This window comes from Macaca fascicularis, chromosome 10 (assembly GCF_037993035.2).
Source record: "Macaca fascicularis isolate 582-1 chromosome 10, T2T-MFA8v1.1".
Taxonomy (NCBI): Eukaryota; Metazoa; Chordata; class Mammalia; order Primates; family Cercopithecidae; genus Macaca; species Macaca fascicularis.
The window spans coordinates 88,422,391-88,447,735 of NC_088384.1; the positions used below are offsets into that span (position 1 = coordinate 88,422,391).

The 25,345-nt window shown below is 45.4% G+C and overlaps 1 protein-coding gene across 11 annotated transcripts in view; it reads left to right on the plus strand.

Annotated features, from left to right (window-relative positions):
- The first annotated feature begins 19,769 nt into the window (after positions 1-19,769).
- Positions 19,770-25,345, plus strand: part of ASXL1 (ASXL transcriptional regulator 1) — a 76,457-nt gene continuing 70,881 nt past the window's right edge. For 6 of the 11 annotated variants that reach the window (XR_012419237.1, XR_012419238.1, XM_005568668.5 and 3 more), the window contains exon 1: positions 19,770-20,268. Coding sequence is in view for 4 of the 11 variants with exons in the window: in XM_005568668.5 (XP_005568725.3) it covers positions 20,212-20,268 (57 nt within the window). In the remaining 7 variants the exon portion in view is untranslated. Of the gene's footprint in view, positions 20,269-20,419; positions 20,884-22,098; positions 22,264-23,302; positions 23,338-25,345 lie in introns of those variants that run through there. The other 5 variants (XM_065522967.2, XM_065522974.2, XM_065522969.1 and 2 more) reach the window with 5 other exon arrangements.

The following is a 25,345-nucleotide window of genomic DNA, read 5'->3' on the forward strand; positions in this document are numbered from 1 at the left end:
GGCTGGAGTGCACTGGCGTGATCTCGGCTTACTTCAACCTTTGCCTCCCAGGTTCAAGTGATTGTCCTGGCTCAGCCTCCTGAGTAGCTGGGACTACAGGTGTGTGCCACCACACCCGGCTAATTTTTTATATTTTTAGTAAAGACAGGATTCCACTGTGTTAGCCAGGATGGTCTCGATCTCCTGACCTTGTGATCTGCCTGCTTAGGCCTCCCAAAGTGCTGGGGTTACAGGTGTGAGCCACCGCGTCCGGCCACAAACAAATTTTTTTAATTCGTCAGGCATAGTGGCATGAACCTGTGGTCCCAGCTACTCAGGAGGTTGAGGTTGGAGGCTCACCTGAGCCTGGGAGGTCAAGGGTGCAGTGAGTTACGATTGCACTGCTGCCCTCCAGCCTGGGTGGCAGAGGAAGGAAGGACAAGCATGCCAGACAAAGAGGACAACATTAATAAATGCAAGGAGAGTTCCTGGTGACTGGGGAATCTGATGGGCCTGGAGTGATGGAATGGAGATGGAGAATGGGGCTGGGAGGGTCTTGACTCTATGGCTCAAGTTAGAGGGAGAGTGTTTGGAGACTTGTATGTTTTGGAGACCAGGGGAGTGAAGCGCAGCCCTTTTTACACTCGAGTATTTTCCCCTTAAGCCAGCCTGGCATGCTATTATTTCTTTTTGAGATAACAGCAATTTCACTAAGTGCCTGCTTTAAGTTTGCCTGTTGTTCACACAGCTTTCTGGGCTTAGTTGGCAAATTACATTCTGCCAGGAGCTTTCTCTGGCACAGCTCAATACCCAAGGAATTCTAAAGAGCACTTGAGCTTGACTCCAAGGTCTTAGTTCCCTAGGAATGGGGCTTAGTCTTTTTTCAGGGCAGTGGGCTGGAAGGTGGCCCCTATTCTGCATTTGGCAGCAGAGAAATTAAACTTCTGCCATTGGTTTGGGGATTTGTTTTTCTGTTCAGTCAACAAAAGATTAACCTATGCTGTTCAAGACTATGTCATGGGCTACAGCAGCCATGAACTCAGTCTGGAGGAAATTCTGGCCATTCACAAATAAATAAATTTAAGGTGAACAGTGGCACAGATACAGACAAAGGCGGCATCACAGATTTCCAAAAAGGGCTTTGTTAATGCAGTGATCACCCTCTGCTGGATTATTCCAGGGACAGTGAGGAGCCAAGGCTTTGGCATCAGATTCATTTATTCATTCTTTGAGCATCTACTAAGTACTGGGCATTCTTCTAGATCCTAAGGATACAGAAGGAAGCCCCTGCCCTAAGTAATGTCACATCCTAATGTCACATCTGAGGCAGATGGTTGTCAGAGGACAAACACGCTGTGTCTAATGGTGATCAGAAGTGCTCTGAAGTAAAACCAGGCAGGTCAGAAAGTAAAGAGCTGGGGTGTGGCTGAGCTTGATTGGGAGGGCAGGGAAAGCCTCTCTGGAGTGATGAGATGTACATTTGAGCAGAGTCCTGAGTGAAATTAAGGAGCAAGCTGTGTGTCTGGTACCTGGAGGCAGAATACTCTAGGAAATAAGAGTCGGAGTGTGGCTGGGCATGTTGGCTCACACCTGAAATCCCAGCACTTTGAGAGGCTGAGGTGGGCGGATCACCTGAGGTCAGGAGTTCGAGACAAGCCTGGCCAACATGGTGAAACCCAGTCTCTACTAAAAATGCAACAATTAGCCAGGCGTGGTGACATGCGCCTATAATCGCAGCTACTTAGGAGGCTGAGGGAGGAGAATTGTTTGAACCTAGGAGGTGGAGGTTGCAGTGAGTCAAGATTGCACCATTGCACTCCAGCCTGGGCGACAGTAAGACTCCGTCTCAAAAAAAAAAAAAAAAAAAAAAAGACTGCAAAGGAGGTGGGAGTGCATTTAGGGACAGGAAGGGGACAAGTGTGCTTAGTAGGCAGTAGGTTGGGAAGGTGGGCAGAGGCCAAATCGTAAGTGAATTTTATTTTTGAGCCATTGGACACTTCTGAGCAAAAGAGGGAAATGATCTGACAGGAATGCTCTCAAAGGATCCCTCTGGCTGCTTGGTGGAGACAAACTGTAGGGAGCAGAAGGGGAAGTGAGGAGACTGCCTGAGCGGCAGGGGCTTGGGGATGGGAGGATGGGGTGAGGGGGTGCAGTGGGGCCGCAAAGGTAGACCACAAAGGTAGGGACAGAGAAGTGGGATCGTGCCTTAGATTTATTTTGTCTGCTGATAATCAGAGATGAGAGGGGAGATAAAAAGAAGCAACAATAGTTCCAAGATTTTTTCAGTAAGTTGAAACTTACTGAAATTCAACCTATGCCGCTTGCTTCCATGTGTTTTTTCCCTTTTTTTTTTTTCTTTTTTTTTTTTTTTGAGACAGAGTCTCACTCTGTTGCCCAGGCTGGAGTGCAGTGGCACAATTTTGGCTCACTGCAACCTCTGCCTCCTGGGTTCAAGCAATTCTCCTGCCTCAGCCTCCTGCGTAGCTGGAATTACAGGCACGCGCCACCATGCCTGGCTAATTTTTGTATTTTTAGTAGAGACGGGGTTTCACCATGTTGGTCAAGCTGGTCTTGAACTCCTGACCTTGTGATCTGCCTGCCTCGGCCTCCTAAAGTGCTGGGATTACAGGCGTGAGCCACCATGCCCAGCCCGTTTTTTCCCTTTTTAAAAAACAAAAATACAACAAAACCCACACAACTTTATGGAGATTTACAGTCATGCATTGCTTAACAATGGGGAGACCATCTGCGAAATGCATCATTAGGTGATTTCATCGTTGTGTGATCACTATGAAGTGTATGTGCACAAGCTTACTGGTATAGCCTACCACACAATTAGGCTGTATAGTACAGCCTATTGCTCCCAGGTTACAAACCTGTGAAGCATGTTACTGCACTAAATACTGTCGGCAGTTGTAACACAATGGTAAGTATTTGTATGGCTAAACATTTCTAAACAGAAAAGGTATAGTAAAAATATGTTATTATTAATCTTATGGGACCACCGTGGTATATGCAGTCTGTCATTGACCAAAATGTCCTTATGTGGTGTGTGACTGCAATTCACTTACCATACAATTCACCCGTTTCGTGTACAATTCAATGCTTTTTTAGTGTATTCACAGTTGTATAACCATCACCATCATTAATTTTAGTTTATTTTTTATTTTTATCTTTTGAGACGGAGTCTCACTCTATCACCCAGGCTGGAGTGCAGTGACATGATGTCGGCTCACTGCAACCTCCGCCTCCCAGCTTCAAGCGATTCTCTGGCCTCAGCCTCCAGAGTAGCTGGAATTACAGGCGCCCACCACCACGCCCAGCTAATTTTTATATTTTTGGTAGAGGCCGGGTTTCACCATGTTGGCCAGGCTGGTCTCCAACTCCTGACCTCAGGTGATCCTGAGGTCCCATCTCCACCTGGCTGTGTGGTATCTCTTACCGCATCTTGTTTCCTTCTGAACTCTTTTCCCAATTTGTAATTATGTATCTCTTTGCATTGGTCTCCCCAATTAGACCATGTTTCCTGCAGGCATGTGGGCCACAGCAATCAGCCACCATCATTAATTTTAAAACATTTTCAAGCCAGGCCCAGTGGCTCACTCCTGTAATCCTAGCACTTTGGGAGGCCGAGGCCAGTGGATCATTCAAGGTTAGGAGTTCAAGACCAGCCCGACCAATATGGTGAAACCCTGTCTCTACTAAAAATACAAAAAATTAGTTGGGCATGGTGTAATCTCAGCTACTTGGGAGGCTGAGTCATGAGACTCGCTTGAACCCAGGAGGCAGGGGTTGCAGTGAGCCAAGATTGTGCCACTGCACTCCAGCCTGGGTGACAGAGGGAGACTCCATTCCCAAAACAGAACAAAAAACATTTTTTATCACCCCAAGTAAGCATTACCAGTCACTCCCCATTTTCCTTCAACTCTGTGGCCCTAGGCAACCTCTAATCCGCTTTCTGTGTCTTCTGTCTACTCCTGGCTCTTTTTGGGTCTTACCTGTATTGCTATTTGCTGTTTGCTCATCTGTAACTTCACAGGGTAACTGTGAGGTTTTAAAGGTAATGTGAAAACATGAGAGTTTGTCTAGCAGGCCAAGCAAAGTGGCTGTGCTCTTCACTGCTGCCCTGACTCCTGGTTTGCCATCCTAGGGCAGGGCAGCTCTGACGATGTATTATTGAGGCAGTGTGAGCTGTGATGAAGAGTGTGGGTGCCAGACTCAGACGGCTGGATTGGAAATTCTGAACTCACAATTTACTAGCTTTGCAATTCTGGCAATGTTTCTAAACCTCCTTGGGGCTTCAGATTCCTCAACTGTCAAAAATGAGTCAGCAAGTACAGTCATACATCCTTTAATGTCGGGATACTTTCTGATAAATGCATTACTTAGGCAATTTTGTCATTGTGTGAGCATGATAGAGTGTACTTACACAAATCTAGGTGGTATATACATTTTATTTATATATTTTTTCTTTTTTTTTTTTTTTTTCTTGAGACAGGGTCTCACTCTGTCACCCAGACTCAAGTGATCCTCTCACCTCAGCCTCCCCAATAGCTGGGACCACAGGTGTGCACCACCATGCCCAGCTAAGTTTTTAATTTTTGGGTAGAGACGGGGGTCTCCCTGTGTTGCCCAGACTGGTCTTGAGCTCCTGGGCTCAAGCCATTCTCCTATATTTTTTCATGTGGAAAACAAAATGTCCCAGCACCATTACTGAATATCACACATCTCCTCTACTTGAGCTGCAATGTCAATATCAAGTGCCATATATCAGATTTCTTTTCTTTTCTTTTCTTTTTTCTATTCTTTCTTTTCTTTCTTTCGACAGGGACTCACTCTGATGCCCAGAGGGAAGTGCAGTAGCAGAATTCTGAAACTCCTAGGCTCAAGCAATCCTCCCAGCTCAGCCTCCTGAGTAGCTAGGACTACAGGCTTGTGCCACCACCTCTGGCTGATTTTTGTATTTTTTGTAGAGATGGGGGTCTCACTGTGTTGCCTAGGCTGGTTTCAAACTCCTAGCCTCAAGTGATTCTCCCACCTTGGCCTTTTAAAGTGCTGAGATAACAGGCATGAGCCACTGTGCCTGGCCTTATGTTTCTGTATATACTCCACCATAATCTATGGGACCACTGTCTTATGTGTGGTCCTTCGTTGCCTGAAACATCATTATGCAATGCATGACTATAATTCTTAAGTTGCTGTGAGTCACACATGTGAAGCACTGGGAACAGTGCCTGGTATGTGGCAATGTTAATGTGAATGTTAATTGGTACCATGTTATCATTATTAGTCAATTAAGAAGTCCTGCAGACAGGTGGTGGCTCCCAACTTCATGACCAGGAGTGAACATTTCTGAATTCAGGTGGATGCAAGGGTAATAGGTTGCAAGGGCAATAGGGTGAGCTGTTATTAGTGTTGGCTATGCCTTTTGTTGGATCTGTGACTTTGGAAAAGTCACTTACCCCTCTAAGTCTTAAGTTGCCCATCTATAAAATGGAGGTTAAAATCATCCTTATTTTAGGCCTGGCACAGTGGCTCAAAGCACGTAATTTCAGGACTTTGGATGGCCAAGGCAGGAGGATTGCTTGAGGCACTGAGTTCAAGACTAGCCTGGGCAACATAGCGAGACCCCTGTCTCTACAAAAAATAAATTAGCCGAGTGTGATGGTGCACACCTGTAGTCCCAAGTACTCAGGAGTCTGAGGCAGAAGGATCTCTTGAGCCCAGGAGTTGGAGGCTGCAGTGAGTTGTTATCATGCCACTGTACTCCGGCCTGGGTGACACAGGAGAAATCCTAAAAAAAAAAAAAAAAAAAAAATTCCTCCTTCATGGAGTTCTGTGAGGAATTCAGTGACCTATTTCATATCTACTATGTGCCCGGCACTGTTTTGAACACCACAGACAAAAACCCCTGCCCTCCTGGAGCTTGTATGGAGCTAGTGGAGAGGTACAGAAATTAATAATATACTAATCCTAATAAAACGTATCTGTAAAGCACCTAGTGTCTGGCATGTGGTGAGCTCTCTAGAAGTAGTAGCAGTTAGGGTTATTATGTGAAAGCATTTTGTAAAGCTGGATAGCACAGCAGAGAGGTAGGTCTCAAGGTGACTGTGCCATGAGCCTGCTGCATTCATTGAAGCCTTACCTCATCTCTGCTCCAACTGAATTTCATTCAGCCTCGAAGGCCCCTGTCTTGTTGCCTGGGTGAAATCTTTGTCTCAGGGTGTAGAGCTTTCTCCTTTCCTCCTTTCATCCAGCATTTACTGAATGCCACTTTGGGCTGAGCATCCTGCTGGGCGCTGGGGCTATTGAGCTGCAAAACCCAGGAGGAGCATGGTCAGGAGCCTGCAGGAGGGAGCCCAGGGCATTCTGGGAGCCTTGTGGCCACGCACATTACAGCTAGACTGTGAAGGAACCTAGCTGCTGAGTTTTGCTTTTATTCTGTCAGGGGAGACTCTGAAGGCTTCTGAGCTGGGTGATAAAGTTGGTGGATAAACTAAGAGTTCACAACATTCTTGTTTAAGTACTGCATGGTAAAAGTAAATATTTACCTTATGGTTAAATCCATAATCTATATTTAAGAACTGCAGTCAAACCAAACAGCTACAAGATGGAGATGTAAAGGCATGTAGAGGAGCACAGACCTCAGGGCAAATAATGTCTCCAGTTGAAGACAGTACACTACTAAATCAGCAGGAAATGTAGCCAAATGGAACAGGGAGGTTTTGCAGCCGGATAAACCAGGGTTGGCACTTATTACCTGTTTTGAGCTATTGCACCTCTGGAGGAGGGTTAATACCCTGAAGGGTTGCTGAAGGGATTAAAGAAATATCCATCAAGTGCCTGGCACTTAATAGACACAATACGAGGCATACATTATTAGATATTAATAGCAATATTAAGATAAGTAGTGGAGCATCATGGAAAGAGTTCTTGTGTCAGCCAGCCCTGTGTTCAAATTCTGATATCCAGAGCAAGCTGCTTAACCTTTCCGAGCCTTGAGTTGTCTCCTCACCTGCAAAATAAATGAGTAAGACCTCCCATGCAGGGTTGAGGTAGGGAATAAATAAGAATATAGACTTTGTAGGCTATAAAATAGATGTTCAGTTAAGTGCTATTTTAAAACCAAAATGCAGTGAGCTCTATTGAAATTTTTTGTTTGTTTATTTTTGAGACAGGGTATTGCCCTGTTTCACAGGCTGAAGTATGGTGGCACCATCTTGGTTCACTGCAACGTCCACCTCCCTGGCTCAAGCGATTCTTCCACCTCAGCCTCCCAAGTAGCTGGGAGTACAGGTGCACACCACCATGCCCGGCTAATTTTTTGTATTTTGTGTAGAAACATGGTTTTGCAGGTGGGGTGCGGTGGCTCATGCCTGTAATCCCAGCACTTTGGGAGGCTGAGGGACGTGGATCACAATGTCAGGAGTTTGAGATCAGCCTGGCCAGCAGGGTGAAACCCCGTCTCTACTAAAAATACAAAAATTAGCCAAGTGTGGTGGCGCATGCCTGTAATCCCAGCTACTTGGGAGGCTGAGGCAGGAGAATTGCTTGAACCTAGGAGGCAGAGGTTGCAGTGAGCTGAGATCAGGTCACTGCACTCTAGCCTAGGCGACAGAGTGAGACTCTATCTCAGGGGAAAAAAAAAAAAAAGAAACAAGAAACATGGTTTTGCCATGTTGCCTAGGCTGGTACTGAATATTTTGATTATAAAAGTTATATCTTCTAATGGTAAAAAATTCAAACAATACAAAAATATTTTAAGAAAGTAATTACAAATCACTGGAAATTCCATTACCCAGAGCCAATGATAATCTTTTGGATACCTCTTTGTGCAAACTCTTTGTTTGACCATCATAGTATACATAAGTTTATTCTACTCACCCGTCCTGTTTTCACTCAATGATATGTTGTGGACATATATCCAGTTAATAAATTTAAATTTATATTATTGTTTTAAATCAGTATCTCACATTATATTGTATTGTACTAGAATTTATTTAACACTATTGATGGTCATTGAAGCTATTTCCAGATTTTTACCATTTTATACTATGCTGTATTAAGCAACCTTGGACAAAGATCACTGCTCGCTTGTTTAATTTCCTCCTGGAATAAATCACTGTATATGAATTACCAAATCAAAAGGTTTTTCCCATTATAATTGTATTAAATTTTTTTTTTTTTTTTTGAGATGGAGTTTCTCTCTTGTTGCCCAGGCTGGAGTGCAATGGAGCGATCTTGGCTCACTGCAACCTCTGCCTGCCGTGTTCAAGCAATACTCCTGGCTCAGCATCCCCAGTAGCTGGGACTATGGCATGTGCCACCACACCCGGCTAATTTTGTATTTTTAGTAGAGACGGGGTTTCTCCATGTTGGTCAGGCTGGTCTCGAACTCCTAACCTCAGGTGATCTGCCTGCCTCAGCCTCCCAGAGTGCTAGGATTACAGGTGTGAGCCACTGTGCCCAGCTAAAATATTTTAAATTATTATTTTTTATAAAGAGACAGGGTCTCACTGTGTTGCCCAGGATGGTCTTGAACTCCTGGGCTCAAGCAGTCCTCTCACTTCAGCCTCCCCAAGTACTGAGATTACAGGTGTGAGCCACCACTGCTGGCCTATAATTTTCTCATGTTAGGCAGAACTGTGTTCAAATCCCGACACACCCAGAACAAGTATAATTTTGTTACATATTGCTAACCTGCCTCCCAAATCAATTGTATGAATCTGTACTCCCATCAGCAGTGCCTGAGTTGTGTCTGTTTCCCTCTATCTTTGCTGAATTCTGCCAATCTTTTTAACCTTTGCCACTCTGATATATTGAAAAATATCTCGATCTTGTTTTAATCTGCAGTTTCTTTGCTAGTGAGGCTGAAAATCTTTTCAAGTATTTATTTCCATTTGTATTTCTTCTTTTGTTAATAGCATGTTTAGACCTCTTTTTTTTTTTTTTTTTTTGAGATGGAGTCTCCCTCTGTCACCTAGGCTGGAGTGCAACAGCGTGATCTCAGCTTACTGCAAACTCTGCCTCCCGGGTTCAAGTGATTCTCCTGCCTCAGCCTCTCAAGTAACTGGGACTACAGGCACGTGCCACCATGCCGGGCTAATTTTTGTAATTTTAGTAGAGATGGGGTTTCACCATGTTGGCCAGGCTGGTCTCCAACTCCTGACCTCAAGTGATCTGCCTGCCTCGGTGTCCCAAAGTGCTGGGATTACAGGCATGAGCCATCACGCCCGGCCCCCAAGGATTTTTTAACTTCCATATTGTGCTTAGGAAAACTGCCTAATTATTAAAATATAGTTAAAAGTATTAATAGTTCCAGGATTATAAAAAAATCCATTTGTTTCTTTCAATACTTTTATTGTTTCTTTTATCACATGTAAATTTTTGATCTAGGTGGAATTTATTTAGATTTAATGAGGGAGGTGGAGCTCTAGCTTAATTTTTCTCCAAATGGCTAGTCTATAGCTAGTCCCATTCTGTTTATTGACTTCTACTTCTTCTCCACCAGTTAGAAATGTCACCTTTATCATATACTACAATTCCTCATACCCTGGCTCTGTTTCTATACTCTGTTTGGTTTAATAGGACTGTGTTTCTTTGTTGAAATTGCTGTTTTAGTTGTTGTAGCTATCTAATGCATTTTAATATCTGGCAGAACAAGTCCCAGTTTGTTAATCTTCTTCAAAGTTTTCTTGGCAGTAGAGCAAAGTGGTTAAATTCATGGAGCTTGAGGTCAGCCAGCCTGAGCTTTAATCCCAGGTTAGCTGTGTTACCTTGAACAAGTTTTTTTTTTCTCTCTGAACTTCTGCTGCCTCATCTGTATAATGTTAACAATAACAGTGTCTACCTCACAGTGTGTGAAGATGTGATGAGATGATGCATCGCAAGTCCTCAGGACGGCACCTGGCACATGGTGAGTGGTCAGTAAATGTTAGGTCTTTTTGTTAGGAAAATTATGCACCTGTTTTTCCTGTTGAATTTTAGGATTGTTTTGACAATAAAATCTCACTGGGATCTTCACTGGGATGACATTTTCTTTGTGGGATGATTTTGGGATAATTAATATCCACGTTATAGGACCTTCCAGTCTAAGGAAAGCTCTGATCTCCACTGGTCCAAGATGTTATGCTCTTCAGTAGAGTTTTATAGTTTTCTTTATATAAGACCTGTACATTTTTGTTAACTTTATTTCCAGATCGTGTAATTTTTTTTTTTTTTTTTTTTTTTGAGACAGAGTCTCACTCTGTCACCCAGGCTGGAGTGCAGTGACACCATCTTGGCTCACTGCAACTTCCACCTCCAAGGTTCAAGCAATTCTCCTGCCTCAGCCTCCCAAGTAGCCAGAATTAGAGGCATAAGCCACCACGCCTGGCTAATTTTTGTATTTTTAGTAGAGACGGGTTTCACCATGTTGGTCAGGCTGGTCTCAAACTCCTGACCTCAAGTGATCCTCCCACCTTGGTCTCCCAAAGTGCTGGGATTACAGGTGTGAGCCACTGTGCCTGCCTCAGATGGTATAATATTTTAATTGCTCTTGTGAATAGAATCGTTTTTCTCCTACCATTTTTTTTCTTCCAACCCATTTTGTTTTTTCTCCCAACCCATTTTCTGTTTTTGAGACTTGTCTCACTCTGTTGCCCAGTCTGGAGTGCAATGGCATGATTAGAGGTCACTGCAATGTTGAACTCCTAGGCTCAAGCAGCTCTCCTGCCCCAGCCTCCCGAGTAGCTGGGACTACAGGTATGCATCACCATACGCAGCTAATTTATTTTATTTTATTTTTAGTATAGATGAAGTCTTGTTATATTGTGCAGGCTGGTCTTGAACTCCTGGGCTGAAGTGATACCCTGCCTCAGCCTCCCAAAATGCTGAGATTGCAGGTGTGAACCACTGTGCCCAGCCATCCCACCATTATTATTATTTTTCTTCTTCTTCTTTCTTCCTCTTCCTGTTCTTCTTCTCCCTCTTCTTCCTCTTTCTCCTTCTTCTTTTCTTCTTCTTCTCTTTTTTTTGGTGACACAGTGTCACTATGTTGCCCAGGCTGGTCTTGAATGCCTGACCTCAAGCAACCCTACCACCTTGGTCTCCCAAAGTGCTAGGATTACAGGCATGAGCCACTGTGCCTGGCCCTCATCCCACCATTTTCTAATGGAATTATTAGTAGTACATTAAAAGTTATTCATTTTTGAATGTTTATTTTGCACCCAAAGTGACTATAATTGTTGAGTTTGGAAATAATTTCTCCCCTACCTGGGGTCAGTTTTCAGACATCCCCTTCTCTCAACTCTAACAGCACCCCAGGCTTCTATCTGCTAGGGCACCTACTAGATCGGCTTACCATCATTTGTAATCCATCTGTGTGAACACAGGAATGGTGTCTATTTAGGCTTAAGTCCCCAGAGCTCAGCACACGGCTGGCATCCCAGTAAGAAGCTAACAGTGCCAATGGAAGAAGGTGCCCCATGCTGCATTACTGTTGTTTCCTGGGATAGAGGAGTCTTTCCTCTAGGATGGAGAGCAGAGCAGTGAAGAAGCAAGTAGTCCCTGACGTCATCTGGCTGACTGTATAATTTGGAGTAGACATTGAAGTCATCATTAATGTCAAGAGCTAATTAGATTTTTTCCTCATTATATGTTGAAGAACGCATTGAGTGGTATGGGAGGATGGATGGCTTAATGAATGTAGGAAATCAGGGAAAATCTTGCCAAAGAAATGACATGCAAGGAGGCATCAAGGGTGACTCTGCAACCCTATCTTGCTTTCCCTGCCCCAATCGCAGACCAGTCTTAGCACCTAGTTCTGCTTGAATGAATTCATTCAGCAAACGTTGATGAACACCTGTGTCAGGGCCTCTGCTATTGGGTCTGGGGCCACAGGGTTGGGTAAGAGCCAATATATGAGCTCAGATCATAGTTCTATTGAGCTGGTTGTTATAGGAGGTGGTCAAGACTTCTTTGCTTGGGATCTGCTCAGCCCACCTTTCTGGCTTTGTCTCCTGCTCCAGCCCTTCTGGACTGCTGGCCCGTCCCCAAGTGAACACACTTGCACTTTTCACACACAGACCCATGGAGACCACTCCCAGTCATACTCACTGTCACTTCTGCCCAGAATTCACCCGAGCCACCCTCTTTCCTTTGGGCTTTCAAGGCCCAGCTAAAGTATTCACATTCCTCTGTGAAGGCCCCCAGAGTTTGTTGCTGCCTCCTTGTCCAAAAGGACCTAAGAAAATAGGTTTGAATAATGTGTACAGTTATTTATTTCCATCTATAAGATCCCATTAGACCAGGGGCCCTCAGAATCAGTGAGCTTGTCTTTGTGTTTTTGTTGGGACCTAATACCCAATGAGTCACTCAGGAATTGCAATTAAAATGGGTCCAGAGAAATGTGACCTATAAGAATAAAGGGATAAGGCAACCTGCTCAGGTCCCCTTCCATGCTGTGGAAGCTTTGCTCTTTCACTCTTCACAATAAATCTTGCTGCTGCTCACTCTAAAAAAAAAATAAATTAAAAAATAAATAAATAAATAAATAAATAAATAAATAAATAAAGGGATAGAATGCAGAAGGAAGATGAAGATGTAAGGACAACTTAACTTAGAGCAGCGGTTCTGAGCTCAGGCCTCCAGGAAGGCAGAATGGCAAAGGGGCAGAGGACGTGGGCTGTGTAGTTGAGGTAGTTGGGTTTGAATCCTGGCTCTGGCATCTATTAACTCGATAAACTGGGACATGTGGTTTTATTTCTTGTGGTTTCAAGAGGGGCCAGGAACACCTTGGAACACTATACAGAATTTCATATAAATAGGTGTAAGTTTTTCTGGAAAGAGAGTCCATTGCTTTTTAACAGGCTTCACAAAAGGTAAGCACCACTCAGAAGGGGAGACACTGTCTTTATTAGTTGTCAATTGCTGTGAAACGAATTACCTCAAAATTTAGTGACTTAAAACAATCAACATCTCGGCTGGACGCAGTGGCTCTCACCTGTAATCCCAGCACTTTGGGAGGCCGAGTTGGGTGGATCATGAGGTCAGGAGTTCAAGACCAGCCTGGCCAACATGGTGAAACCCGGTCTTTACTAAAAAACAAAAATTAGCCGGGCCAGATGACAGGCACCTATAATCCCAGCTACTCGGGAGGCCTAGGTAGGAGAATCGCTTGAACCCGGGCCATAGAGGTTGCAGTGAGCCGATATCATGCCACTGCTCTCCAGCCTGGGCGACAGAGTGAGACGCCATCTCAAACAACAACAACAACAAAAACAACAACAACAAAAAATTCAACGTATCATGTCTCACCATTTCTGTGGGTCTGGGATCCAGCTTGTGTGGATGATTCTGGCTTGGGGTCTTTCATGAGGTTGTAGGCAAGATGTTGGCCAAGGCTGAAGTCATGTGAAATTGTCTGGGGTTACTGTCATATAGACCTCTCCAGAAAGCTGCTTGAGTGTCCTTATGACATGGTGGCTAGTTTCCCCCAGAGCATGTGACTTGAAACAAGGCAGAGCTGCAATGTTTTCTCTGACCTAGCCCCAGAAGCCACGTATGGTCATTTCCACAGTTACAGAGTTCAGCCCTAGTCAAAGTGGGAGGGGACTAAAAAAGGATATGAATGCGAGGAGGTGGCCATTTTGGTTGATGGCTACCACAGTGCCTTAGAAAGAACTTGGAATGAGGAGCTTGGGGTTTAAATGTTGACGCTAGCAACAACTAATTGTGCAATCTTGGGAAAGTGTCTTATCTTTACTGGCCCACTTTTCTCATTCACCTCGTATGATGGTTTTGGAATTCAGGAGTTAAGTCCCGTGAAAAGCCATTTATGTAAGCCCTCAACTTCATATTTAGATATTGGAATCATTATATGAGAAAGAAAAGGCATTTAGGGTAGGGTGTAAGTTGATGGTTTTTTTTTTTTTTTTTTTTTTTCTGTTGCCCAGGCTGGAGTGCAGTGGCGCGATCTCGGCTCACTGCAAGCTCCGCCTCCCGGGTTCCCGCCATTCTCCTGCCTCAGCCTCCTGAGTAGCTGGGACTACAGGCGCCCGCCACCGCGCCCGGCTAATTTTTTGTATTTTTAGTAGAGACGGGGTTTCACTGTGGTCTCGATCTCCTGACCTTGTGATCCGCCCGCCTCGGCCTCCCAAAGTGCTGAGATTACAGGCTTGAGCCACCGCGCCCGGCCAAGTTGATGTTTTTATTATAAGTCATGGGAAACAAAGAAATAACCCATTCACTGGTCTCATCACTTTGGCACACCACCCTCTCAGCATTTTGATGTTAAAATACATTTTAAAGGTTCTTTTCCTTCTTTCACAGAGGAAATAATAGAGGAAATGGCTTAAATTGAGGCCAGAAGCATTATGGTAGATGTGAGTACATCTCTGCATTATTAAGAGAGATTAAAAATTGGGATGGGCACCTTAGTGACGTCCTGAAATCGATACTTGAAAACCTTAAAGCATCAGAGAGCTGCCATTTTCCATGATTTCGGTAAAAAGTAGCTCAGGTTATCCTTCCTTTGAGGTCATTCTAGGGGGTCCCACAAATCTTTTTAAGCAAAATAAAAATAATAATTATTAAAGTTGTTTTCACATTGTTGAGGTATATTGCATTGAGAATGGAATTTGTTTTTCCATCATAAAAGTAGCACATATTCTAGATTTTGAAAATACAAATATAAAAAAGAAAAAGTATTACCCATAGCTACTACCTTAATCTAAATGTTCTATGTTTTGTGGTTGAAATGAAAAAAATTTTTTCAATTAAAAAGTGTAATATGGGCCGGGCGTGGTGGCTCATGCCTATAATCCCAGCACTTTGGGAGGCCAAGGCAGGCAGATCCCTTGAGGTCTGGAGTTTGAGACCAGCCTGGCCAAACATGGAGAAACACCATCTCTACTAAAAATACAAAAATTAACCAGGTGTTGTGGCATATGCCTGTTATCCCAGCTACTGAGGTAGGAGGATTGCTTGAACCTGGGAGGCAGAGGTTGCAGTGAGCCAAGATCATGCCACTGTGCTTCACCCTGGGCGACAGAGCAAGACTTTGTCTCAAAAACAAAAAGTAATATGGCTATGGCTCACAACTGTAATGCCAGCACTTTGGGAGGGCAAGGCAGGAGTATCACTTGAGGTTAGGAGTTTTGAGACCATCCTGGGCAACATAGTGAGACCCTGTCTCTACAAAAAATTAAAAAAAAAAAAAATTAGCTGAGGGTAGTGGGATGTGTCTGTGGCCCTACCTACTCCTAGCTACTCAGGAATCTGAGGTGGGAGGATGGCGTAAGCCCAGGAGGTCAAGACTGCAGTGAGCCATGATCATGCCACTGCACTCCAGTCTGGGTGACAGAGTGAGACCTTGTCTCAAAAAAAAAAAGACAATCAAAAGTTGCCCATAGTCTTACAATCCAGAGGTAACCATTATTGACATTTTGTTGCCGGGCATAGTGGCTCATGCCTGCAGTCCCAGCACTTTGGGAGGCTGAGGTGGGAGGATTACTTCAGCCCAGGAGGTGAAGGCTACAATGAGCTGAGATTGCACCATTGCACTCAAGTCTAGGCAACAGAGAGACCCTGTCTCAAACAAACGAAAAAGACATTCTGGTAATTTAAACACATTGTCCTCCCTACTGGGAGACTGAACGGCAGGATTTAAATGATGGTGAATGGAAGGTGAGCTACGAGTTAGGGCTGCCCATCATGTGGGCAGATTCTATGACTTAATGACAATAATGAGGTCATGAAGTCTCCTATACAGGGCCTTGCTCTGTCACCCAAGCTGGAGTGCAATGGCACAACCATAGCTCACTGCAGTCTCAAACTCTTGGGCTCAAATGATCCTCCTGCCTGAGCCTCCTGAGTAGCTGGGACTATAGGCACACGCTACCACACCCAGCTGAAGTCATGCTCTCTATCCATGAGCATCTTTATAACTTGCACAGATATATTTGGGTGAAGTCTTGTCTTAGTCTTTCCCGATTCTCCCTGAGCAGGTTCCAAACATTGTTTGGGCCTCATTCAAAGGGAAATTAGTCTTCAGAGAGTTTCTCCAATAAAGTAATTATTGAGATTGGGTCATTTATTCAACAGATTGGGTGCCTACCATGTGCCAGGGCTGTGCCAGGCATTGGGGATATGATGATGAAACCAAAGATAGTAGCATGAACACAATCACTAAACCAAAGTCACATGAAGAAATTAAATGTGGGAGGGGCAAAGAGAGCTATACACGTACTGATCATCTGTTATGCTGGAAGTTTATTTAGCAAATGTAATCTCATTTAATCTTCTGGACCCAGGGGAGGTAATCTGACCTCTCTGAACCTCAGCTTCATTTGAAAATGGGGATATTATTATTGAGTGAGAACATTTGTTACAGGAGCAAACCCTGTTCCAAGGTTTGGTTCACTCAAAGTATAAACAATGAGGCACATTTTACACTTTAGACACTAAAACGTTTTGGAGGCAAAGAGGGCTGGTATTTAGTGAGTATCTACTATGTGCTAGGCACTTTACAAAGATCTCATTTAATCTCAGTTCCATTCTTTGAATTTGCTATGTACCCTGCTGTCCAAATGACGGCACTGAGTCAATGAGAGGTTTCATAACTTGCCCAAGGCCACAGAGCTGGATGGAGAAAGACTGCAGAGATTCAAACCCAGGCCTGCTGGTGTGCAGAGCAAATGATAATATTATCATTTTGCAGTGCAGTTGTCCCGCTGGGAATTCCTGGGTGTCTGCTGGTGGCCTGTTAACTTGGTTCTTGAATATGCACTTTGCTCATAACTGTGCAGTTTGAAAACAGTGACTCATCCCCAAACTAGGCAGGGTTGAGTATCCGTCCTGTTTATGTTCCACATGCCACCTGCACTAACTTCTGAAGATAATCTATAATAAAAGCACTGTGATTAAAAAACAGAAAAACACACACCAACTGTTTTGTCTGTTGGTGCTTCTGACAAGAAAATAAACTCATGAATCTCATTAACTTTAAAAAATCACATCTACTTAAGGTTTAATGACTAAAGCCAACTTTCTAACACATCTGTACAGTTCTCTGAACATATTCTGTTTTCACACTTAACTATGATGTTGTCATTTGTTTCTGTTTGATTCTGCAAGGGCAGAGACCTTGAAATATTCACATCTGGATTCCCCCATGGTTTAACCCAACTGAAGTCAGGCAGTGTTCGCTGAAAGAAAGGTGTTCCCATAATGCCTGTATTAGCTTTCTTTTGGGGCTGTAAGAAGTTACCACAGATTTAGTGTCATAAAACAATATTCAATTCTGTTTCACACTTCTTGTGGGCCCGATGTCTGGATTCCATGGCTCAGCTGATTCTCTGCTTCCAGTGTCACAAGGCTGAAATCAAGGCGTCTACATTCCTTTCTGGAGAGTTGGGGAGGGGGTATAATCTGTTCCCAAGTTCATTCAGGTTGTCAGAATTCAGCTCTGTGAGGTTATAGGACTGAAGTCCCCATTTCCTTGCTGGCTCTTGGCAGGACTTCCTCTCAGCTTTTAGAAGCTGCCTGGATTCCCTGGCTTATGGCCACTTTCAAAGCCAGCAACAGTGGGCTGAGTTCCTCTCATACTTTGAATTTAATTCTTCTGCTTCATCTCTCCAAGACATCTCTTTTGCCTCCCTCTTCTGCTCTTAAGGGTTCATGTGATTACATTGGGGTCACCCAGATAATACAGAATCATCTTATTTTAAGGGCTTTATTTCCACTGGCAAAGTATCTTTTGCCAAAGAATGCTGGCTGGGCACGGTGGCTCACACCTGTAATCCCAGCACTTTGGGAGGCTGAGATGGGCGGATCACCTGAGGTCAGGAATTCAAGACAAGCCTGGCCAACATGGGGAAACCCTGTCTCTACTAAAAATACAAAAATCAGCTGGGTGCGGTAGCACATGCCTGTAATCCCAGCTACTTGGGAGGCTGAGGCAGGAGGATCGCATGAACCCAGAAGGCGGAGGTTACAGTGAGGCAAGATCACGCCACTGCACTCCAGCCTGGGCAACAGAGCCAAACTCTGTCTCAAAAAACAAAAAAACAACATATTCACAGGTTCCAGGGACTAGGGCTTGGACAGTTTTGAGCAAGGGGGGAAGACATTATTCTGTCTACCACAGTGCCTGTATTAAACATGTAAATTTCAGTTATTCCCTGTAGGTCAGAGAGGAGTAAAGCTACTTCAGAAGACATCTGAAAGAAGCCAAATGACTTGCCAAAGAGTACTGTATCAGTTGTAGATTGGAAAAAAAAAAAGCTAAAAATCCTTTGTAAAAAATCAAGTCAAACAGTTTTCTGGCGGATGGTAGTTCCTCCTTTCTCTCAGGGTAGAGCTAGAGAGATTTTAAGAGGTGTCTTATTCTAACTTTGCAGTCTTTTCCCTTTGTAGGATTTTGCTTACCAGACTCAAAAGTTTTCTGTGACCAGTATTAGAAGCAGAACATTGAACCCCTTGGCATTAGAATTTGTGCTACACCATAATGGTCTCCTGTCAATACTGGCTCTTGCTACCTGTTAACATTAGGGAGTGGGGGGTGTGTTTCCTCACCCCGGGAAACCTTTAAATGTGGCCACTGGTCCTGCCTTCACAGTTTTTAAGAGCTGGCATCAATCCAACTCAAGACGGAATCCAGAAATGTTTCTGGACAACGACTGAACCTATAGACAGAAAACCTATGTGCTGGGCGCTCTCAATTTCATTTCAGGTTCTGAAACTAAGGCTCAGAGAAGCTAAGTACATTGCCCATTGTCTCTCACCTGGTAATAACAGCCACCATTTATTAAACATTTGCTCTACGCCAGGCGCCAAATCATGCGAACCTAATAATGTCAAGATCTCCCTTCACATCCTCTTCCAATCTGTCAAGAATTTTATGTTAATTTTAATTCCAATAATGCCATGAAATACAAGACAAATGCAAATCAGAAAACTGAGGCTCAGGTTGAGTGGACAGCCAGGGAGTGACTCAGCCAAGATTCCAGTCTAGGTCCGTTGGACTCCAGGGCCTGAGTTCTCTCCAGGGTACTGCCTCTAAAAACGCACTCAGGTGCATTCTAGTCAGTATGGCCCCAGAGTCCAAGTCCTTTATGCGACCCGTCAACGTATCACCAAGTTCCTCAAGTGGTAAGAACGCAGGCTCTGCAAATAAACAGCGGCCTGAAAGCATAGGAGGAAATGAGGAACCGTCAAAGTCCATCAACCGTGGAATAACCGTTTTACTGGTATGAGGGTCTTTCTGTCTCATTATTATGTGGCAGTGAGTCATTTAGGGGGGGACCTAAAGGGAAAGTCCTGCCTCTCGTCCCCTACGAGAAGTATAGGTGAAAACCATTTAGGCGAGAAGCACGAAGTGGGAGCTGCGAGTCGAGCTCCCCATCTTCACTTCCCACCCGCACCCGCCCGGAGGTCCTGAGGCAAAAAGCACCTAAGGGGTTAAGGGCGGCCGGGGGAGCCCAGCCACCGCCCCTTCCCAGCATCGCCTCCCAGAATCCCTCAGGTACCCAGCCAGTTCCCGCACCTCGCGAGACTCTACCCAGCCCCTTCCCCGAACAGCGATGCGTCCCCGTTCCTAACTCAGGTCGGTGCTAGGCGGAGGACGCCAGAGGGAGAGCGGAAGGGGGCCGCGGGGCACGCCGGGAAGTGTGGTCCACGCCCTTCACACGGCCATATTCTTCCGGAGCGGGGGAGGCCAGACAGGCCGCTGGGACTACGACTCCCAGCCGTCCTTTCGGTTTGTTTTTGTTCAAAAAAAAAAAACCCCACACTCCCCCTCCTCACTCTTCACACACACTCACACACACCCACGGCAGACACGCACACACCCGGGCGCCGAAGGGAAAGCCGCGTTTCGCCCTCCCGCCCCGCCGCCGGTCCTGTCTCGGTCCCTCAGCAGAGCGGGAAAGCGGAGGCCGGAGCCGTGACCTCTGACCCCGTGGTTATGCGGAGTCGCCGCATTCCTTAGCGATCGCGGGGCAGCAGCCGCTGCCGCCGTGGGCGACTGACGCAGCGCGGGCGCGTGGAGCCGCCGCCGCCCCTCCCCCACCGCCGCTCTCGCGCCAGCCGGTCCCCGCGTGCCCGCCCCTTTTCCCCGGCCGCACCCGAGACCTCGCGCGCCGCCGCTGCCACGCGACCCCCCCCCCACCGCCGCCCCAGCCCCGCGCCACCGCCCCAGCCCGCCCAGCCCAGAGGTCCCGCGTGGAGCTGCCGCCGCCGCCGGGGAGGAGGATGAAGGACAAACAGAAGAAGAAGAAGGAGCGCACGTGGGCCGAGGCCGCGCGCCTGGTGAGGCGGGTAGCCGAGGGGGGCTCCGTGGGGCTCGGTGGGGGTGGGCTCGCCGCGCACCCCCCACTGGAGGGGGAGGGGCGAGGCCCTGCCCACCGCGGGAGGGGGCGGGGCCATCTTCCTTTAAGAACGGGACAGCCCCGCAAGGCGCGGGGTGGGGAGCGCTCCGCCGGGATGGGATGTGGCGCCTTTTTCCGCTTGCCCTACCCGCCACCCCCCCTACCCCCCCTACCCCCCCACCCCCCGCCCAGCTAAATTCCTGCGGAGGGGCGAGCTGCCAGGCCGGCTCCTCCCCCTCTGGGCAGCGGGGTCCCGCCTCCCCTCCCCCACTATTTGGCAGCGTCTGGGGGTCTGGGGCAGCTTCGTTCATTCACCCGGGGGAGTTGGGTTTCCGGGAAGGGTCGGAAGCTCCTCCCTCGCTTCATGGTGGGTAATGGGGTGGTGCCTTTGACTCCGGGGGTGGAAAAGCGACCCCACATTCAAGGACGCCAGTGGCATTTTGAGCTTTACCAATCTAAACCAGGTGCGTGGAGGGAAGAAAGTGCTTACTCCCAGCTTGAATCCTGAGGAGCGGTTCTCTAACTTTAGTGTCCTGTGGGCGACACCTGAGAGGCGGTTAGTAACGCTCCTCCTAGGGCCCTCCATAAGACCTGCTGAGCCTCAGGGTCTGGGATAGAGCCTGGGAATCTGCGCTTTCACCGGCTTACCAGGTGATTGAAACGCAGTGGCTCACGGACCCCACTTTGAGAAACGCTGACTGGGGTGCTTGCCTTCAGAAGCTGGACTGGAAATGGGCACTTTGAGGAGAACTGAATCCACTTTGCAAAGAATGTATGTTGGACAAAGACAAAGTGTCTCTGTTGAGAGACATTGTTCACTGAGGATTAGCAAGGGAGAGCGTAATTTGAGTGTTTGAAGCCGCTTCGTTCAACTGATGGGGGTTGTGAATTTTGTGTTCAGAGCGTCAGAGGACCTGCAGGTGAAATAGCTTCCTTTTGGATTGCACCCACGAAGCTCAGAGACTTTGAGACATACTCGTGTAACATCTGCTGATACCGGTAGTAACAGGTTATACTAAGCTGTCAGTTCCTAAGATCTGTCACACAGGGAGGTTGTGGTGCGGATAGCATAAGTGTCTCTTGACACTCTAGTTTATATGTAATTGTCGTAATTCAGTTTTAATGATGAGTGAAGCTCAGACTTAATTTTCTCTCTTATTTTGAAGTGAGTTTTCTGCGTCAAAGGTGTTGTGCAAAAAAAAAAAAAAAAAAAAAAAAAACCGTATGGGGGGTGGGGTTGAAACAAACCTGAAGTACACCTTTTTCTTTATCGAAGTCTGTAAAAGTTACTGATTTATAAAAACTGAAGGAATTTGGGCTACAGAATTTTCATTGGTGCTTGCTGTCCTCTTCCCTAGTCATTTGTTGCCCAGGGAACAAAAATAGCAATTGTTTGTATGCTGAAGTTTTGTGCTTCAGTTTATTTTGGCCTGGCATGTGAAGTTTGAAGATTTTGAGGTTCCGAAATATTTTTTTTTCCTGATTCAGTCAAAATTGGAAGCTCGGGCTAGTTTTCAGGATCTTGTAGAAATTTCAGGATTTCTCTAATGGTTCTTTACCTGGAAACAAATATAGGCCTGATGGGGAGTGGGAGAGAGCTCTCATTCTCCTGGACGATGAGTTTTGTGTGTTCATTGACATTGTCCTTGGCGTTCCTGTTAATGCGGGTGTTTATGACCCTGGGCACCCAAGGAAATTTGCTTGCCAGAGTTTTACTTGTTAGAGGTAGGTGAAAGTACCTTTAAATCCTATGTTATTTATGTCTTGACAGAATTATAAAATCTGTTTCAAAGTTTTGTTGGCTCTTACTAGTTGACTTTAGGAATTTGGGGTCCACTGTGAAGTCTCTTTAGATTCTCGAATTTACTGTGGTCTGAACTTCAACATCGAGGTTGCTCTTTCTGTTTTATCATTGACTTCAAACCGGATTATCAGAGTAAGTTATTTCTCTTTTTCTTCTAAGGCTCTTCATTAAAAATAGTAATATGAATAGGAATTACCTTGTTTTTGTTTGTTTGTTTGTTTTGTTTGTTTGGAGTTTCTCTCTTGTTGCCCAGGCTGGAATGCAATAGCACCATCTTGGCTCACCGCAAGCTCTGCCTCCCAGGTTCAAGTGATTCTCCTGCCTCAGTCTTCCCTAGTAGCTGGGATTACAGGCATGTGCCACCATGCCCCGCTAATTTTGTATTTTTCGTAGAGATGGGGTTTCTCCATGTTGGTCAGGCTGGTCTTGAACTTCTGACCTGAGGTTATCCGCCCACCTTGGCCTCCTAAAGTGCTGGGATTACAGGCGTGAGCCACCGCGCCTAGTCTATGAATAGGAATTACTTTATGGTGGTGTTATACATGTGAAAAAGGATTTGTGAGACTTTGGGAGGCTGAGGCAGAATAATCACTTGAAGCTAGGAGTTCAAGATGAGCCTGGGCAACATAGACTCGGTCTCTACAACAGCAGAAAGAAAATGAGTTGGGCATGGCGGTGCACACCTGTGGTCCTAGCTACTTGGGAGGCTGAGGAGTTGGAGGCTGCAGTGGCCAATGACTGATTGTGCCACTGCACTCCAGCCTGGGTGATAGAGGGAGATCCTGACTCTAAAAAAATAATGAGGTTGGGCGTGATGGCTCATGCCTGTAATCCCAGCACTTTGGGAGGCTGAGGTGGGTGGATCACAGGGTCAGGAGTTCTAGACCAGCTTGGTCAACATGGTGAAACCCAGTTTCTACTAAAAATACAAAAATTAGCCAGGTGTGGTGGTTCATGCCTGTAATCCCAGCTACTTGGAGGGGTGGGGGGCGCTGAGGCAGGAGAATCGCTTGAACTCGGGAGGTGGAGGTTGCAGAGAGCCAAGGTCATGCCACTACACTCCAGCCTGGGGGACAGAGTGAGACTCCGTCTCAAGAAAAAAAAAAAAAAAAAAGGACTCATGAGAATGTGATATGTAATTTGTGTATCTTTTGTGTGTTTTTTGTTTTAGAATTTTCCATTTCTTTGGATGGGACTGGATGGTAGGTAAGGGGGAACTTTTTAAGAGTCCTAGACTGGGCGCGGTGGCTCACGTCTATAATCCCAGCACTTTGGGAGGCTGAAGCAGACGGATCACCTGAGGTCAGGAGTTCGAGACTAGCCTGGCCAACATGGTGAAACCCTGTCCCTACTAAAAATACAAAAATTAGCCAGGCGTGGTGGTGGTGCATGCCTGTAACCTCCGCTACTCGGGAGGCTGAGGCAGGAGAATCACTTGAACCCGGGAGGTGGAGGTTGCAGTGAACCGAGATTGCGCCACTGCACTCCAGTGGCGGCAGTGAGACTCCATCTCAAAAACAAAACAAAAGAAAAAAATAGCCCTCTTAATGTTTAAAAAAAGTTTCTGTAACACTGTGTGCTGGAGAATTTGTGAGAGCTTAACACTGGACTGAGAGAAACTTGACCAGGAGGGAACGTAGGACAGTTGAACATTAGAACACCTGAACACTACTCTTCTCTTTGGGCAGGTGAATTTGGACTCCTTGCAATGGCAATTGTATGCACTTCCTTGGGAACACTTTCAGATTGCTCCTGACCCCAGGAGCAATCTGGTGACTAGAGTGTTACTGGGAATCCTTTTAAAAAATTGTTTTTGCAGAGGAAAGAAGATTCTTCTTGAGAATTTCAGTGTAGTATACCCCAGGAGATTGATTTTTGCAGATGTTTAATTATACTGTTGAAAAATAGATACTCTTTCTTTCACACATTTTGTAGTATTGTCTTTTCTAGATGTAAGACGTAGACCTTACGTGGTTGGGTGGATATCTTCCAACTTGTTATGAACAGTTTGTTTGGGAGAAATAGCCAAGGGGATTTCCCTTTAAATTGAGGACCCTAAATGGATTCTCCCTGGCTCTGAGAAACTCTTTGTCGCATGCTTTATCTTTTACTTTGATTCGTGACTGACCAGTTCTTACATCAAACATTTTTTTTCCCCTTTGAAGTAAGAGAAGACTTTTTTTTTTTTTTAATGTAGTCTAGAAAGAGACTAGGAATAGAACACTGCTGACTTGTTCTTATACCAAAAGCTGGAGGCATAAACAGTTTTAATAAAAGTGAATGCTTTGTATCTTTTGATGTAACTTCCCTTTAGAGATTCTGTTTCCCCTGTCTTAAATTCTCAGGCTTTTCTGATTGCTGTTTAAATAATTGGTAGTTGCTATTTGAGTCATGCTTCTTTTCTTTTAAAAAATGCTACAAAAATTCGCTAGCTCAGCTTTCATTTAGTTAGTATCAAAGAAATGATATCTGTGGCAGTGAACATTAGTAGCTTGTTCAGGGTTTATTGTAGGTTTGTTCAAGTCAGTACTGCCTGTCTTGGCACTTAGGTTCTTGGAATACAAAGGTGGATGAGGTTTGCCCCCTCAGGGCTTATGGTCGTCTGGGGATGGAGAAGGTCCAGACACAGGAACAGAATTTTACTGTAGTCATGATACATGTTATCATAGTTGTATAAATCATAAACAGATATCCCAGTTGCTGCCTCTTGTCCAGTCATAATTATGAATAGTTTCTCCTTTCAACTGTCCTGGTTTGGAAGATAATTGTATGTGTTATGAAACAATGGGGACATTGAAAAGAGACTTTTACTTCTGCCTGGCAGAGATCAGGGAAGGCTTCCTGGAGGAAGGTGCTTTCTGAGCTCAATCTTGAAGGGTAACTAGGAGTTAGGCCAGTCACAGAGGGCATAAGCAGGAGCTGGTGACAACACATAGCAGGAGAGAGAGAGAGAGAAAGGGTGAGAGGGAGTGTGTGTATTTGCAAAGTGTGAGAATTAGCTATATCTACAAATTATTGGAACATAAAGTTTGTGGAGTGTCATTGTGGATGGGTAGAGACAGGCAGAGACCAGATTGTGAGGGTTCCATATGTCAGGCCAGTGAGCACCTACTCTGTGCCAGGCACTGTAAGCATTACTTACATTGTCTCTAATCTGTTCAATAACTCTGAGAGGAAGACATCAGTATCCTTCAAAAGAGAACCTAGGTTCAGG